General features: G+C 37.4%; 1 protein-coding gene across 1 annotated transcript in view; it reads right to left on the bottom strand.

Annotated features, from left to right (window-relative positions):
• The window catches only part of adarb2 (adenosine deaminase RNA specific B2 (inactive)), a 98,566-nt gene that overhangs the window by 45,001 nt on the left and 36,695 nt on the right, over window positions 1-16,870 (bottom strand). The window contains 1 exon segment of the mRNA XM_056450655.1: window positions 3,051-3,165. Coding sequence (XP_056306630.1) covers window positions 3,051-3,165 — 115 coding nt within the window.

Below are 16,870 nucleotides of genomic sequence, written 5' to 3'. Positions count from 1 at the left end.
ATAAAGTGCATAAAAGAGCACGTTTACAAACTGATTTCCCAAACACTATCTGCTATTGGTCAGACTAGCAGACCACAAGCACACGTCATTGGCTGAGCTGTTGCTACATGAGATTTGTTGCTCAGTTATGACTTTTTTTCCTTGCAGCTTAAAACAAAAAGTTAGAGTTGCCGGATATGCACTTAGATTTACAGGAAAATCTACAAACTCACAGTTACATGAAATAAAGTTAAAGTTTAGAAAAAAAAAAGGATGAACTGAGATATAAACTCTGATGAACTTATGAATTTATAATCATTATACTTTTTTATATTACATTTATTTTTTTGGCTGTTAGAAACAGTCACACTTTACAATTCTTACAATTAGTTTATACATTTAGTAACACAAACTAAGAATGAACAACACTTAATTTATTTAACTTTGTTTATTCATCAGGGCTTGAGATTGCGTTTTGGTCGTATATGTGCTCAAAATTGTGTCTATGCAACCTCAAAATATATTTGGGAGCATTTGTGTAAGTGATGACCGTGTGGCCAGTTTTCATTATAAAAATGTTCACCGCAAGCGCAGATTCAGGAGACGTTCATGCAGAATGCATCTTTGCACCTTAGAACATGAAACAGTTGTGAACTTGCTAAAGTTAACAAAAGCCCGCGATGCTTGCCCCAGCTTTGAGCTCTTCTTATTGGCCCACTGATTAAACGAATATTGCAGCTCATGAAAAGCCTGTTTTTGCTACTAAGATTATTAGTAGCAATAAGATTATTTCTGCTAAGTTACTGCTACTCAGCTATTTATTAAGAAATGAAAACAATCCTACTTAATAATAATAATAATTTTATTATTTTGAATTTATTATTACTACATAGGAAATATTTTTTGAAAAGTCTACTTTTACAACTTTGTCACATTCAAATGACTGCAGAAATGTTCTAGCCAACAGGCCCATGTCATATAGGCCTGCAGTACAGATACATTTCTTAATAAACAACCTACTATAAAATAAAAGCATTCGTGTATGCTATATATTTTTGTTTTCATGAGCTTTGGAGACCTTAAGTAAATTCCGCTTTTAAATAATAGCTCACCTATAGCTTTGATCATGAGCCACGGCTGTGTTCAAAATGGCTTCAATGTTTTCAAAGTGCACTACGAAGGGAACACGATTGTCGATATGAAGATTGCTAAAACTGAAATAATAATAAAATATCTGAAAAGTTTCAGATTTTGTCAGTTACTATAAAATAAAAGCATTAGTGTATGCTATATATTTTTGTTTTCATAAGCTTTGGAGACCTAAAGTAAATTCCGCTTTTAAATAATAGCACTTCTATAGATTTGATCATGAGCCATGGCTGCGTTTAAAATGGCTTAAATGTTTTCAAAGTGCACTACGAAGGGAACGCGATTGTCGATATGAAGATCGCTAAAACTGAAATAATAATAAAATATCTGAAAAATACTTTGAAAGCAAATAACACCTAAGAGCTATGAGTTCAATGTTTTTTTTTAATCATTCTAAGTTTAAATGTTGGAAAGTTTGAAATGAATAGGGCATAGGGGGGATAACTGGGAATAGAACAGCTCTAGAGGTGTAGTTGCAAGCGTACAAGTTTGTGATGCAGTTTGCGAATGTTCATAGGAACGATGGATTTGGGAAACACCAAATCAACAAACTATGTTTGTAACGACGCAACTTTTCACCTTATGGCTCGTTTCCACTGACTGGTACGGTACGGTACGGTTTGGTACGGGTCACCTTTATCAGGCTTGCGTTTCCACTAACAAGGGTACCCTTTTGGTGGGCGTGGTGTATGACAGAAAGTTTCAGTCGACGTCATTCTCGCTCGAGGAAATGTCTACAATAAAGCTGTATGGGTCACTTACATATCATATGAGAAGCACTTCTCACAAAACAGATGCTTCATACACATAAATACTTGTGTAGAAATGTTTATTACTAACTTTTCAATGAACATGAGTTGATTATAACTGCAGATCAATGACAGAAACAATGAAACATCCCCTTACAGTCTCCGATATTTTACCAACTACAGAAGAACTACATATAGCAGACATTTTGTCAGTATTTAGGTTCAAAACAACACAAAATATAGCCTACAGTCAGAGAAAACCTCTCATCTGTGTCTGTAATCTTCAGCAGCACATGTAGCCTCTGTTAGACAGTAATTCCATCATTCCCAGTTCACATTAGTCCAAAAGGTGAAGATAATAAGTTAGTTATACATGGCATTTTGTTCATGTTTGCTGAAAAATAATGTGCTCCTTTTTTTCCGGCTTCTCATAAAAAACTACGGGGCACAGGGTAAATCTGCTCTTCTTCTTGGCTTTGTGGCTGTTTATCAAGACGACGACAAGGTTTGTTTGAGCCCAGATCGACCATGGCTCATTATTATATGTATTTATAATTCCGCTGTAATGTCTCGGCTGTGTAATTCAAACATGGCGGGTTTTTTGTTTTCATTCTGGCTTGTTGCGTAAGCGAATGACGTATCTCTGTAAACCAATGGAGTTCAGCTGCGCATGTGGCTCCGCCTTATGGTACCCTTTCTCGTGTTTGGTACCCTTTCGAAAGGGTGCCGAAAAAGTGGTACGGTACGGTTCGGTACGCTTTTTGACAGTGGAAACGGCCATAAAAGCGTACCAAACCGAACCGTACTGTACCACTCAGTGGAAACGGGCCAATAGTTAGCTAACGATGGTTTTCGGAAACGCACCCCAGATTTGTTACCTTATTACGTCCCTCCTGTGGCAAGATTCTATACCTTCAATATTTTCTGATTTTTCTTAAATAATAATAAGAAAGACTCCCTTGCCAGCAAATCATTTAGTCCGTCTTTTGACTGCTCTTTGAATCCATTCTAATATATATGTGCATCTTTGTCCCTTTCTTTTTCACAGGTGATAAAACACTAAATATTTCATCCAAAGCTCTACACTCAGAGGACACACAGAGACTTTCAGGAGCTTATTGAACTTCTTCAATAATTCAGCGGCCGGTGGAGATGTGTTTTTTTTTTCCGTACCTCTGGTCATGACGATGCCCGCCAGGCCTTTGTGTCGCGCGTGCAGCAGTGAAGAGCAGCCCGCCAGCTCGCTGTATTTCTCTCGCACCAGCTGGAAGATCCCGTCCGCAAACTCCTGCAACACACAACAGGCTCCAGGTCAGTCTGACGCCTTATTAAAACTAAAAGTTCCCATGGATTATTTTTCTTTGGGGTTCATGTGCTAAATGGTTGTGCCATATCTGCAATTTACATCACAATGTATAGTTACTTCCAACAATAATTTTAAAAAGCAAATATCATTGACTGGTAGAGGTTATCTATTATATTATATTATATTATATTATATTATATTATATTATATTATATTATATTATATTACATTATATTATATTATATTATATTATATAGTTATTTTTAAAACATTTTAATATAATTAAAATAGAGTTCAGCTGAATAATAATAATAATAATACAATTACACACTATGTTTTACATAAATAGTTAATATATAGCTATATAATATAATGAAGTTATAATTTGTTATTTATCATTTACTCTCTAGTTTGTGTTATATATATAGATGATATATTTTTATTATTTATATAGTTTTGAGGCTTAAAATGTATTGTGATCTATATATATATATATATATATATATATATATATATATATATATATATATATATATATATATATATATATATATATATATAGATCACAATACATTTTAAGCCTCAAAACTATATAAATAATAAAAATATATAATCAAATGTCTTGTTTCTGCATCCATGCATCTTCTAGTCTGAATTAGGAACATCTCAATAGCTGTTTATGTCCTGCTTTTGTTACACATTAAAGTAAATCTATTAATAAAACATTGTGTTCTCCACAGTCTCCACACCAATATTTTTATTATTTATAATAGAATCACTTTATTAAGAATCACTAAAAGAATCACTTTATTTGCTCTTTAAAGATGGCCAAGGTTAAAAATGTCAAAACTAAAAAGATCTTTAAAGTCAATAAGTGACATTATTTAAAAGTACACTTTTATACAAACATAATACTGTGATTTAAGGTTTTATATAGTTATAATAAAACAACGTCAAATTAAAAAGGGTTTTGTTTTTATCGGATTAATAATTCATTCATTTTCTTTTTGGCATAGTCCCTTTATTAATCTGGAGTCGCCCCAGCGGAATGAACCGCCAACTTATCCAGCACGTATTTTACACAGCGGATGCCCTTCCAGCTGCAACCCATCACTTGAAAACATCCATACACACACACACACACAAACTACGGACAATTTAGCTTTCTCAATTCACCTAAAGCGCATGTCTTTGCACTAGTGGGAGAAACCGGAGCACCTGGAAGAAACCCACGCCAATACCGGGAGAACATGCAAACTCCACACAGAAATGGCAACTGACCCAGCTGAGGCTCGAACCAGCGACCTTCTTGCTGTGAGGTGATCGTGCTACCCATGGCACCACCGTGACACTCATATCTGATTAATGAATTAATCAAAATATAACATATACAGTATAGTCCAACTAATCATTTATCAAAATAATCGTTAGTTGCAGACCTAATATTACTACAATTTGTTGTTTACTTCTAGAATCTCAGAGCATTTAGACCACAGGTGTCAAACTCAGTTCCTGGAGGGCCGCAGCTCTGCACAGTTTAGCTTTAACCCTAATTAAACACACCTGATCAAACTAATTGAGTCCTTCAGGCTTGTTTAAAAGCTACAGGTAAGTGTGTTGTAGCAGGGTTGGAACTAAACTGTGCAGAGCTGTGGCCCTCCAGGAACTGAGTTTGACACCTCTGATTTAGACCAGCGTACTCCCCGTTTACTCTTTTGAGTAACTAATTACTCTCCCTCAAGTGGTTCCAAACCTTTATGAGTTTCTTTTGAACACTGAAGAAGATATTTTAAAGAAAGCTAAACATCTGTAGCCATTGACTTCCATAGTAGGAAAAAAACCATGTACGTCAATGGCGACAGGCTTTTCAGCTTTCTTCAAAATATCTTCTTCAGTCTTTAACAGAGGAAAGAAACTCAAAAACCTTTTTTAAACAAGCAAATAATGAGAAATTGATGACAAAAAAAATTTAGCTATAAACAAAACATTAAAGAGCACCTATTTTACCCCTTTCTCAAGATTTAAATTAAGTCTTTGGTGTCTCCAGAATGTGTCTGTAAAGTTTCAGCTCAAAACACCCATCAGATTATTTATTATAGCCTCCAGAATCTGCCCATTTTGCTGTCTTGAGTACAAAGTAGCTGTTTTTGTAGCCTGTGGGTTTAAATCCAAATGAGCTGCTTCTTCCCACACACCATTCCAACGGGCGTGTCTGCTTATCATGCGTTACATTAGATAAACAGCAGTCAGTGATAGATTGAGAGACACGAATGAAGCTGAAATACAGCTCATTGGTCAAAAATACCAGGTAAGTTTATTTGATGCATTTATGGTGGAGTTTATTGAAGCCTCTCTGAAATGATGAGTCCCACACACATATTAGCATTTACTGACACCATACAGCCGTGCTGATTATAGCGGTTAAGAATTACATGGCAATTTTACTTTATTACAAACATGCTCAGTTTTAAAAATGTTTTAAACTTTTACAAATCAGAGAGAGTTGGAACAGATATTTTAATCCCAGTTCATTCGCAAAACAAATGTTCTGTGGACATGTGATGCTATTATAGAAACATGGCACCTGTCAATCAATTTGGTGGGCGGGGAAAACCGCATTCCTACGTCAAGTTGCAGTAGGCATCAAAATTACTGGGATTTAGATCCTATTTTAACGTCAGGAAATAAAAAAAAAAGACACCTGTTGGGTTTATATCAAACTAATATAACTGTGAACATGATTTTCATCATAGGTGCCCTTTAAAGCAAAGCTAAATTTGTAACTCCACAATGTAATAGCATCCGTTTCGAAATGAAAACACTTTCTAGTGTTTTTCCCCCCACTGTATTGCATAATAGAGATTTTAACAGGCCATAAATCATATACATCGCGCATACATAATTCAAAATCAATTAAATCCAGAGCATAGCTTTGCTACTCCAATCACACAATGACTTTGCCCGTGGCGCTTTTTTCTCTCTCTCTCCTCACACCAACATGGTGACCCAATTAATTTGTGTCAAAACATGGGCCATCAATAGAGTAATTGGAAAGAGAAGAGACCACGGGGCGAGCTCATGGTCAGCCGTTTATCTGAGACACTTTTGCTAATGGAACAGCATGATTAGTTTGGTGGCGTCTCAAATGGACCATCTGTCCATCGCTCCGAGCTCAGGGTTGAGGCCGCCAGCCTGAAAAATAACCTGGACGCTACGTTCGCATTCACCAGACGGGCCGTCCTGCCCTGTACAGCTGTTCCTGGACCTGCGCAAGAGGATTTATTTAAAACTACAGCCACAACTGATGCTGTTTGTGGCAATTAGAGGCTTATGGAGGCAAACACATATTCTACAGTACACACACGCAGATGATAATTATGACTTCTAAGGGGTCGATTGGACGTCTGGGTGAAATACAAGAGTTTTGAGGTCAAAAACAGATGAATCCCTTCATTGAGGATGTTTACAGTGTGTAGAGCTGATTGGAGAACAGTCATAACACAATATGCATTTGCCTGAATGGCATTTAGCATAGAAACACTGATGGTATTATTCCTACATTGCACACAGTACTATATCTATATTGGAACGGACACTAAATCAAATGAATGCAGGGCAGGGTGTGCATCAATACAACAAAATCTATCTACACTGTAAAAAAATGCTGGGCTCCAAACAACTGACTTGTGTTGGGACAACATGAAGGAATTAACTTGTGTTTTTACAAATTGAAGTGAATTGAACATAAAACAATTCAGTTGTCCCCACAATAAAATCTCAAGAATCGTGTTGTTCAATTCAAGAATCGTGTTGTTCGTATTTGTCAACTCATATCAACTAAGTAGTTAGAACAAGCAGCAAACGCTATTATTTGAGTGTCCACTGAAAAATGTGTTGGGCTCCACACAATTCCTTAATGTTGTCCCAACACAAATCTATTAAAATAACTTAATCATTTTTAAGAATTTTAAGTGGACTGAACTTAAAACAATTGAGATGTGCCCTGAAAAAACTTAAGAATTGTGTTTTCAACTCATTTTAAATAGGACGTTTGACATTTTTTGAGTGCATGAAATTATTATGTTTGGGTTTAAAGCGTGAATCTTCATGTTTACATTTAAAGTAAAGATGTGAGCTGGTTTATGTTCTTGATCGTCTGCATGTTGATTATTAAAAATATGTGCATTAGATTTACATGAATACCAGCTAATACACACTTTTTAATGCCTTTCAAACACAAATCAATTAAGTTAACTTAATCATTTTTTAAAATGTAAGTGGATTGAACTTAAAACAATTGAGTTTAACTTATTCTAAATAAGACGTTGGGCATTAAACATAATTTTTTGAGTGCATGAAATGAGAATGTTTTTGGTTTAAAGCGTGAATCTTTATGTTTACATTCAGAGCAGTAAAACATGAAGAATTAAGTTAACTTATACATTTTTACACATATAAGTGGATTGAACATAAAATAGGGATGCACCGAATATTCAGCCACTGAACATTTTTTTACCAAAAATGGCCCAAAAAATCTATTTTAAAGCTAAAAGATTTTTGTTACCAAAACAGTAGCCTATGTTGTGATGACAAACAGAAACCGCGGCTTGCACATGCTCTACTGAAGCCTCTATTCAGATCCTCTGCACTTCATCATGACTGTACTTGATCCGTGATATAAAGATCATTACTTGGATGCGGAAATAAAGCAGTGCACACACAAAATGATTCTGACCGCGATGGAGCAGGAGAGAGAGAGAGAGAGAGAGAGAGAGAGAGAGAGAGAGAGAGAGAGAGAGAGAGAGAGAGAGAGCGAGAGAGAGAGAGAGAGAGAGAGAGAGAGAGAGAGAGAGAGAGAGAGAGAGAGAGAGAGAGAGAGAGATTGGTGCCCAATAGCATGAAAGTGCTTAAGTGGTTTATCTAAAAGGTGGAAAAAATCCCTGAGGTAGGGGATTACATCATACCTGTCAACCCTCCCGTTTTTCCCGGGATTCTCTGGTATTTTTCAGTTATATCTCACTATCACCCCGTAAAAGTATTTACCGTATTTCTCCCGTATTTCCAGTCTTTCTCTGAAGGGTGGCAAATAAACATTTAAGAGCCAATCTTCCCTAACATTGTTACTACAAAACCATAGTAAACACAAAACGAACTATAGTTTTACTATGGTTTTTGTAGTGAATTACAGTAACCACAAAATAAACTACAGTCAAACTGGCTTTACTATGCTTTTGTAATAACCCATAGTAACTACAAAACAAACTGAATGAACATTTATTTTATTTTTAAACTACAATATGTATTTATGCAAATGCAATGCCTTTAGTATAGTAAGGTTAGCACACAGTCATAGCCATAAATGGTAGGGTGCTAATAATAAGTTCTTTCGGTGTTACGGTTTTCGGCCTTGCTTTCCTCTTTTTTTTTTGGTTTTGAGTTTCAGCCAATAATTTTAATCTCAGTGCATCCCTAACATAAAACAATTAAGTTGTTGGCAAAAAACGTCAAAAATTGTGTTGTTTCAGCTCATTTAAAAAAAGTAGTTTGAACAAGCATAAAAAACTAATAATTTTAAGTGAAAGCAAATACAGTGCTCTTTTAACCAAAAAGCACTTTTGTATGACATCCTTTCTGACAGTTTGTAACCTATCATATAACCTATCATTGTAACCTACATTTACATTTACATTTAGTCATTTAGCAGACGCTTTTATCCAAAGCGACTTACAAATGAGGACAAGGAAGCAATTTACACAACTATAAGAGCAGCAGTGAACAAGTGCTATAGACAAGTTTCAGGTGTGTAAAGTCTAAGAAGCAAAGCATTAGTAAAAATTTTTTTTTTTTTGGAGAGAGAGTACCTCTCATAGAACCATAGAACCTACCTATCAAACCACTTAAAGATGCACTCAAAAAAGGACTTTTGGTGCTTGTTCAAACTACTTATTTAAAATGAGTTGAAACAATACATGTTTTTTGGGGGATACAACTTAATTGTTTAATGTTCAAAAACCTAAATTTGCTTTAAAAGTCCTGTGAAGTGCTTTGAAAAAACATTTGTATTCAATGTTTGATGAAATCTCAACAGAAACACGATGAGAGGATGGGACATAGTGTCGAAATACGGCCAATAGTAGTTTGTTTAATCACCGCTTTGCCAGTGAGAGTGGTTGAGCTCAAGTGCATCAAGTGAAAAGCAAACGAGAAGCATCTTAAAGGGGGCGGGGCATATCAGATACTAAAGAGCATTTGATTGGTTATGATGCAGTGTTTCCTCTAGGATTTTTTCCAGCTGTGGCAGCAGGCCTTTTTTAGCCAGATCTACTAACTACCTGTGGCGTTATTTCAATGACAAATGTCGTGAGCGCAGTATTACGAGTCGAGATCGCATTCATGTAATACCCTACAGCATGCGAATCTCTTTGCTTGCGTGCCGATTTCCTCTGCTCGTGCACAAAGCTTCTTGCGCGCCCTCATATATGTGCTGCTCAAGTGCAGACAGTGTTGCCAGATTGGGCAGTTTTGAATTTATTTTTACGGGTAAAAAGTGACATAGGCGGGTAGTGAAAATTTGGGCGATTTTGCAACGGCGTGCCCGTCAGCCCCAGTCTGCCCTCATAAACCTGTTATGATCTCCCAAAGAGATGCCATAGCCCCCGTTCTTCGCATACATATGCTTGGAACAGTGCGTAAATGCTTGTGATCTCGACAGCTTTTGGGCTGGAAACAGTCAGCAACACTGAGCGCCATAAATGGAAGGGTGATCATCTTGTGCGCTCTCAAATAAGCGTCGCTGAAGTGCGATTTAACGAGTATGTCTCCCACATTTATTTCATTTGCTAGGAATACTTCTTCATTAGACCTACAGAGCGATATTAATGCATCCTGAAGTAAAGTGAAACGGCTATACGTCGTGTTAGCTGGCCTCACGCACCTGTCAGTCAGCCAGTCAGTCAGCCAGTCAGCACGTAACCTTAAAGGGTTAAACAAATGGCGCACAGCACTACTACGGTAACAGAAAAGTTTGCGCTGTGATAATTCACTTACCCTGTAATACGTTTTGGTGCGATTATCACCTGCTATTAAAAAAATTAAATGTTTTGAATGAGAAGCTGTAATGTATCCGTGGCGGGATGAATTTTGGCGAGGCGCCCCGCCATGGAAGAATGAATGTAGCGGAAACCATGTGATGTGATGAGAAACTGTAGTGTGAGTTAATGTGAATAAAACCGTTGATCCATTTGGGTGGAAACTGCAGCTTTACATGTTTATATCAGTTTTATATCTTCTAAATGCAAATTTTGTCACTGTTTTGGGGCAGACTAGCTTATAGATATCCTAAAAACTATCAATACTGATACTTACATATCATCTTGGGACAACATAAAGGAACTGTTTGGAGCATTTTAGCAGTAACAGTGAAAACATGTGGGTGAACTTTCCCTTTAAGCGTATACCTCAGCAAAGCTCTCTCTAAGTGCTATACTGTATAACCAAAATAAACTGTGACTTCATTAATCCAAGATTTGATTGCTTAAACTAGCAGTAACTCACTGTAAAGCGCTCTTTTAGCCAGCGCTTGCCAAGCCGGCAGACATGTTTAAACGCCTCTCGGTGGTAATTAAACACTAATCCCAATGTCACCTTAATAAAACATCTTTTATTGGTGACATTAAAAGGATTAAGAGGGATGCCAAACATTTCCACACTTCAAAGACAGAGGCGTGAGCTGTCACTGGACTGATGCCCGAGATCAGGGATGGCGCTCAAAGCTCACTGTGCTGAAGATGATCACACGTTTACCTCTGCTGAGAGCGAATTGGGGATGACTGGAAACACAGCTGCATTTTTTTGCAAACCGTGCTGCTGTCTTTACAATTTACTTTACTATTACAGAAACGTCCACTGACCAAACATAGTACAACATGTAGGGTTACTTGAGGAGAAGTAATTGTGATGCTTGATGTGAAGCAACACTAATAAACACACACTCAAACACAAAAAAAAAGCATGTGGATTATATATCAAACGGAAAGAAAGAAACAGGGGGAACAAGATAAATTGAAGGGAAAACAACCCTCAGTTTGGCCATTTCAGGATAATTAAGTGGCTTCTGTCTCTTGGTTGCTACATGCCAACAGCACATTATGAGCTTTTAAAATTTCAAAGACTTGTCTCAACACGAACCATTAATGGCAATCAAATCATTTGATTCCTTTTGAAGATATGCCACAATAATGAAGTCTTTTGCATAAATCTGTATTCACAAACCTGAATGCGGAATAATGTCACACTGATTCGCAAAAAGGGGAGAACTCTTGCAGGTAATGGACTGAAATTAGTTATCAAAGGCAAGGATAAAATATTTAGAGCACTCAAAAGGGACTCTAATACCTTGAAAGGGGCCATGAAAAGAGAGGACAAAATCAAAAGCAGAAAATTTGTGATTTAGTCTCGGGCTCAGAGAATTGGTGTTGAATGTTAATGAGGAAGAGAGCAAAAAGACAGCTCTGTCAAATCAGAGGAAAGAAAACTGCAATCCATCTCCTTTCGCATTGAGAGGTGTTGATCATGTGACAAGACAAAAAGAACATCTTGTGATGTGCAGTGGTCCTTTCCGCTGACAAGAAACCCATGTAACAACATGACACACTACACTAAAACCTGCTATTGCTATATTCAGCTTCAACCATTGTGTTCTCCCTCTTGTAAATGCAGTAATAATTCAATTTTCACTCAGTCTGAAATTGCTCCCTTATACCCTTAAAGGAATAGTTCACCCAAAAATTACAATTTACTTACCCAAAAAGAGGTGGAAGTTAGTTTTTTCTTCTTCTGTTGAACAATAAAGAAGATATTTTGATTCAAATGATCTGTTCAGAGTGAGCATCCAGTAAATGATTCAAATGATCTGATCAAAGTGAGTATCCAGTAAATGATTTACTGATTCAAATGATCTGTTCAGAGTGAGCATCCAGTAAATGATTCAAATGATCTGATCAAAGTGAGTATCCAGTAAATGATTTACTGATTCAAATGATCTGTTCAGAGTGAGCATCCAGTAAATGATTCAAATGATCTGATCAGAGCGAGTATCCAGTAAATGATTCACTGATTCAAATGATCTGATCAGAGCGAGTCTGTAGTCAACAATTAACTGATTTAAAAGATTTGTTTAAAGTGAGTCTCCAATAAATGATTTACTAACTCAAAATATCTGTTCAGAGGGAGTCTCCAGTACATGATTAATTAATTCAAATTATCTGTTTAGAGTGAGTCTCTAGTAAATGATTTACTTATTCAAATGATCTGTTCAGAGTGAGTATCCAGTAAATGATTCACTGATTCAAATGATCTGATCAGAGCGAGTCTGTAGTCAACAATTAACTGATTTAAAAGATTTATTTAAAGTGAGTCTCCAGTAAATGATTCAATAACTGAAATATCTGTTCAGAGTGAGTCACAAGTAGATGATTGGTTCATTCAAATGATCTGTTTAGAGTGAGTCTCTAGTAAATGATTTACTTATTCAAATGATCTGTTTAGAGTAAGTATATAGTAAATGATTCACTGATTCAAACGATCTGATCAGTGCGAGTCTGTAGTCAACAATTAACTGATTTAAAAGATTTATTTAAAGTGAGTCTCCAGTAAATGATTTAATAACTCAAAATATCTGTTCAGAGTGAGTCACAAGTAGATGATTGGTTCATTCAAATGATCTGTTTGGAGTGAGTCTCTAGTAAACGATTCACTAATTCAAATGATCGATTCAACGATTCAATGACTCAAATGATCAGTTCAGAGTGAGTCTCCAGTAAATTATTAATTGATTCAAATGATCTGTTCAGAGTGAGTATCTAGTAAACGATTCACTAATTCAAATGATCTGTTTAGAGTGAGTCTCTAGTAAACAATTCACAGACTCAAATGATCAGTTCAGAGTGAGTCTCCAGTAAATTATTCATTGATTCAAAAGATTTGTTCAGAGTGAGTCTCTAGTAAATGATTCATTGACTCAAATGACCAGTTCAGAGTGAGTCTCTAGTAAATGATTCACTGACTCAAATGATCAGTTCAGAGTGAGTCTCCAGTAAATAAATAATTGATTCAAAGGATCTGTTCAGAGTGAGTCTGTAGTTAACGATTCACTGACTCAAATGATCAGTTCAGAGTGAGTCTCCAGTAAATAATAAATTGATTCAAATGATCTGTTCAGAGTGAGTCTCTAGTTAATGATTCACTGACTCAAATGATCAGTTCAGAGTGAGTCTCCAGTAAATTATTAATTGATTCAAATGATCTGTTCAGAGTGAGTCTCCAGTAAATGATTCTCTGAATCAAAAATGATCTGTTCAAGGTAAGTCTCTAGTAAATGATTCACAAACTCAAAAGATCTGTTCAGAGTGAGTCTCCAGTAAATGGTTTCTGCCATCTTCAGAATTTTCTTCATGATTTTGTTCTGTCTTGTGAACTAATGATGCAAAAACAACCCAGGTGCAAGTTTGAGCTACTCATACACTGCACATACTGTTCTGATGATGGAATCTGCATCACATGCACAGAATGTATAAAAGGTGAAGTATACCTGATGTTAACATGCACAGGTACAGATATTCTACCAATAGCATAACATTTTACCTTCACTCTAACTCTCTGTACAGAACTTGTATTTCCTATGTAGAATGTCAGTAGCATTGTTGCCATCATCTCCCCTCAGAAGTCAATACTGTGCCAGAATATAAATGTCAACAGGGAAATTTTCTCGAATGATCCCTGACCCAGAAGGCTGTCCCTTGGGGGGTTTCTTGCTGACAAAAATGTCCTGGCAATGCACGATTTGCTCTGCAGGGAAAAGTGAACGGACTATGCAGAAAATTCAGCTGCCTGCTTTCAGATTCAGGTGAACAGACAGGAATTTTGCTCTACAACAAGACATCTTGCCAAACATGTGCTGCTCAAAGGAACAATCCACTTTTTGGAAAATATGGATGTTTTACAAATCCCCTAGAGTAAAAGGGGCAGTTCCCCCAACAATGACAATTATGTCATCATTTAATCACTATTGACTTCCATAATAATTGACAGAGGTGTGGACTCGAGTCATGTGACTTGGACTCGAGTCAGACTCGAGTCATAAATTTGATGACTCTAGACTCGACTCGACAAAACATAAATAGACTTGCAACTCGACTTGGACTTTAACATAAATGAATTGGACTTTCACTTGGACTTGCGCCTATTGACTTGTAAAGACTTGCTACTTCCCATAAAAAGCCCAAAGATAAAAAGTATGTTGACATGGACCACTCTCTCTCTCTCTCTATGTGTCTGTATGCGTGTGACAGAGAGCATGAGTGCATTCGGCACGACATTCAATCAAAGCACCATAGATTGTTTTGATTTGACAGCGTCCAACGTGACTACTATGAGGCACCGGAGTAAACAAAAGTCAAGCGAACGCAGAGAGATCGAGCCAATACTCGCGCGCCAATACTCCCATCTCTCTTGCGTGCGTACATTCGGTCTCTCTGCGTTTTGCTCTCCAGAGATCCTCCTGTTAAATTGGTTATCTCAAGAATGTTGATATGGTTTCTATATTGCTACACTATGTATTAACAATACACTAAAAACTAAGAGGTTAAGGTCAATTCTATAATAAATTCTAGTGATTTTGAGTGTTAGGTATACTGCCTATGTTTTAGGCTAGTATTATTTACAACTTGTTAATGAATGCTTTAGCATACTGTTGTATTAAGAATAGTGAACTGATAAAATTAAATACAAAGTGTAGTTTTACTACAGTAAAGTGTGGTGAATTGTAGTATAGTATACCCTATATTGTAAAAAAAAAAAAAAAACACAACACTGGGTAATTTGTTTATATTACACTTGTGTTACCATAGCAACTATAGTATTACCACAACTGATTAATTGAAGTACTTTACTGTGGTAGGCTACAGTTCAAAACACTGTACATGTGTCACTCCAGTAAACGATTCACTGATTCAAATGATCTGTTCAGAGCGAGTCTCCAGTATTCTCCATGACTCTCCTTTATTGACTGTCTTTGCATGCTAAAATATATAGCAATTTAACGCATTTCTGCACAAAAAGACAACAGATTTACTATATACATTACAATCCATAAGTATCCTAATGCTTTTTGATGTGAACTGATGAACGACAAACCAAACAGCTAATGCTAATAAATCTCAACATCCTTCAAACTCTGAGTAACAATTCCTTAAGTAATAGCTTCTGTCACATGACACAAAAGTTGTATATTTCCTAGCCATGACGACTTGTGTGCTTCACAATCTCCGGCTTGAGAGAATCCAATCATACGATGATTTGCGCGTGTGAGGGCCATCTCTCCAGAAACCTCCCCCCACGGCTTATCAGGGCCCAACAGAGCAGCTGTGCGGGCGAAGAAATGGGGCCATGTCTTCTATTTCTTTATAGAGGTATTTAACAATTCATTCACCAAGTTTTAATAGTGTCTTTCCACGGCTATATCATCCTCCGCCCCGCTGCCCAGGGTGAGTTCTTTGAAAATCAATATCCCTCAGAAGCCTGCCTCGGGAGCTTTGGAGAAATCTCAAAGTGGCAGGTACCCACGGTGCCACACATTTCCCTCCTGTTTGTTCCCTGTTACCCGTGCCATTAAACTGTTTTTACTCTCACCTTGGCTTTACAGCGATGCCATGCTTTCATTTCTGTTTTGCGTTGTTTTACAGTTTGTTTTGCCTTATTTCACCGTGAACAAAAAGAGCGGGAAAACTGCTGACGAGGCCCCCGCCCCTACAATAGCGAACTGTGTACAGCTTTGTGATGTCGCCTCAAACCGTGTCCAACCTTTTAGCGTGCAGAAGGTCCAGATGGCCCTGCAGCCTGCAAGACAGATTTTCAGCCGGCCACGCTTTCTGCTCTATCAGCGGGGAGCTGTCAGTCAGATCAGCCTGGCTGGGCCACCAGTGCCGTTAAAAACAATGCCTCCTCATCTGTCTGTTGTAAAACTCCCAATGCCCTCCCCCAAAATACTTTTGATTCTGGTCCTTCCACGGTAGAAAGGAGAGTTGGGTCACCTAACCTGAGGGATGGACAAAGCACCTGACTCCATAGCCTACGGGGATCGTGACAAATTTGTGGCTCGGAACAAATGACCTCCACTATCAGAAAAGGTCATAGAGGAATAAGTCGACCTGATAAAGCAGTGGCCTGATTTTATTGAAGCTCACTTCTAGGATGGAATGTAAAATGCAAGCTAACTACTGAAAGGTGGCGTCTATTAGAGAGGAACAAAAACATGTTAGGGCAGCAAGGTGGCTCAGTGGTTAGCACAGCAAGAAGGTTGCTTGTTTGAGTTCCGGCTGGGCCAGTTGGCATTTCTGTGTGGAGTTTCCTCCCTGTGTTGGCGTGGGTTTTCTCCGAGTGCTCCGGTTTTCCACCCAGTCTAAACACATGCGCTATAGGTGAATTGGATGAACTAAATTGGCCGTAGTGTATGAATGTGTGTGAATGAGTGTTTCCCAGTATTGGTTTGCGGCTGGAAGGGCATCCACTATGTAAAACATATCCTGGAATAGTTGACGGTTCATTCCGCTGTGGCTGCCCCTGAGAAATAAGGGACTGAGCTGAAGGAAAATAAATGAATGAAAAAGATGTCAAAGTCAGTCAGACATCA

The sequence above is a fragment of the Danio aesculapii genome, chromosome 24, assembly GCF_903798145.1.
Source record: "Danio aesculapii chromosome 24, fDanAes4.1, whole genome shotgun sequence".
Lineage (NCBI taxonomy): Eukaryota > Metazoa > Chordata > Actinopteri > Cypriniformes > Danionidae > Danio > Danio aesculapii.
Note: the sequence above shows the minus strand (reverse complement) of the source record. Positions and strands in the feature narration are given on the sequence as shown.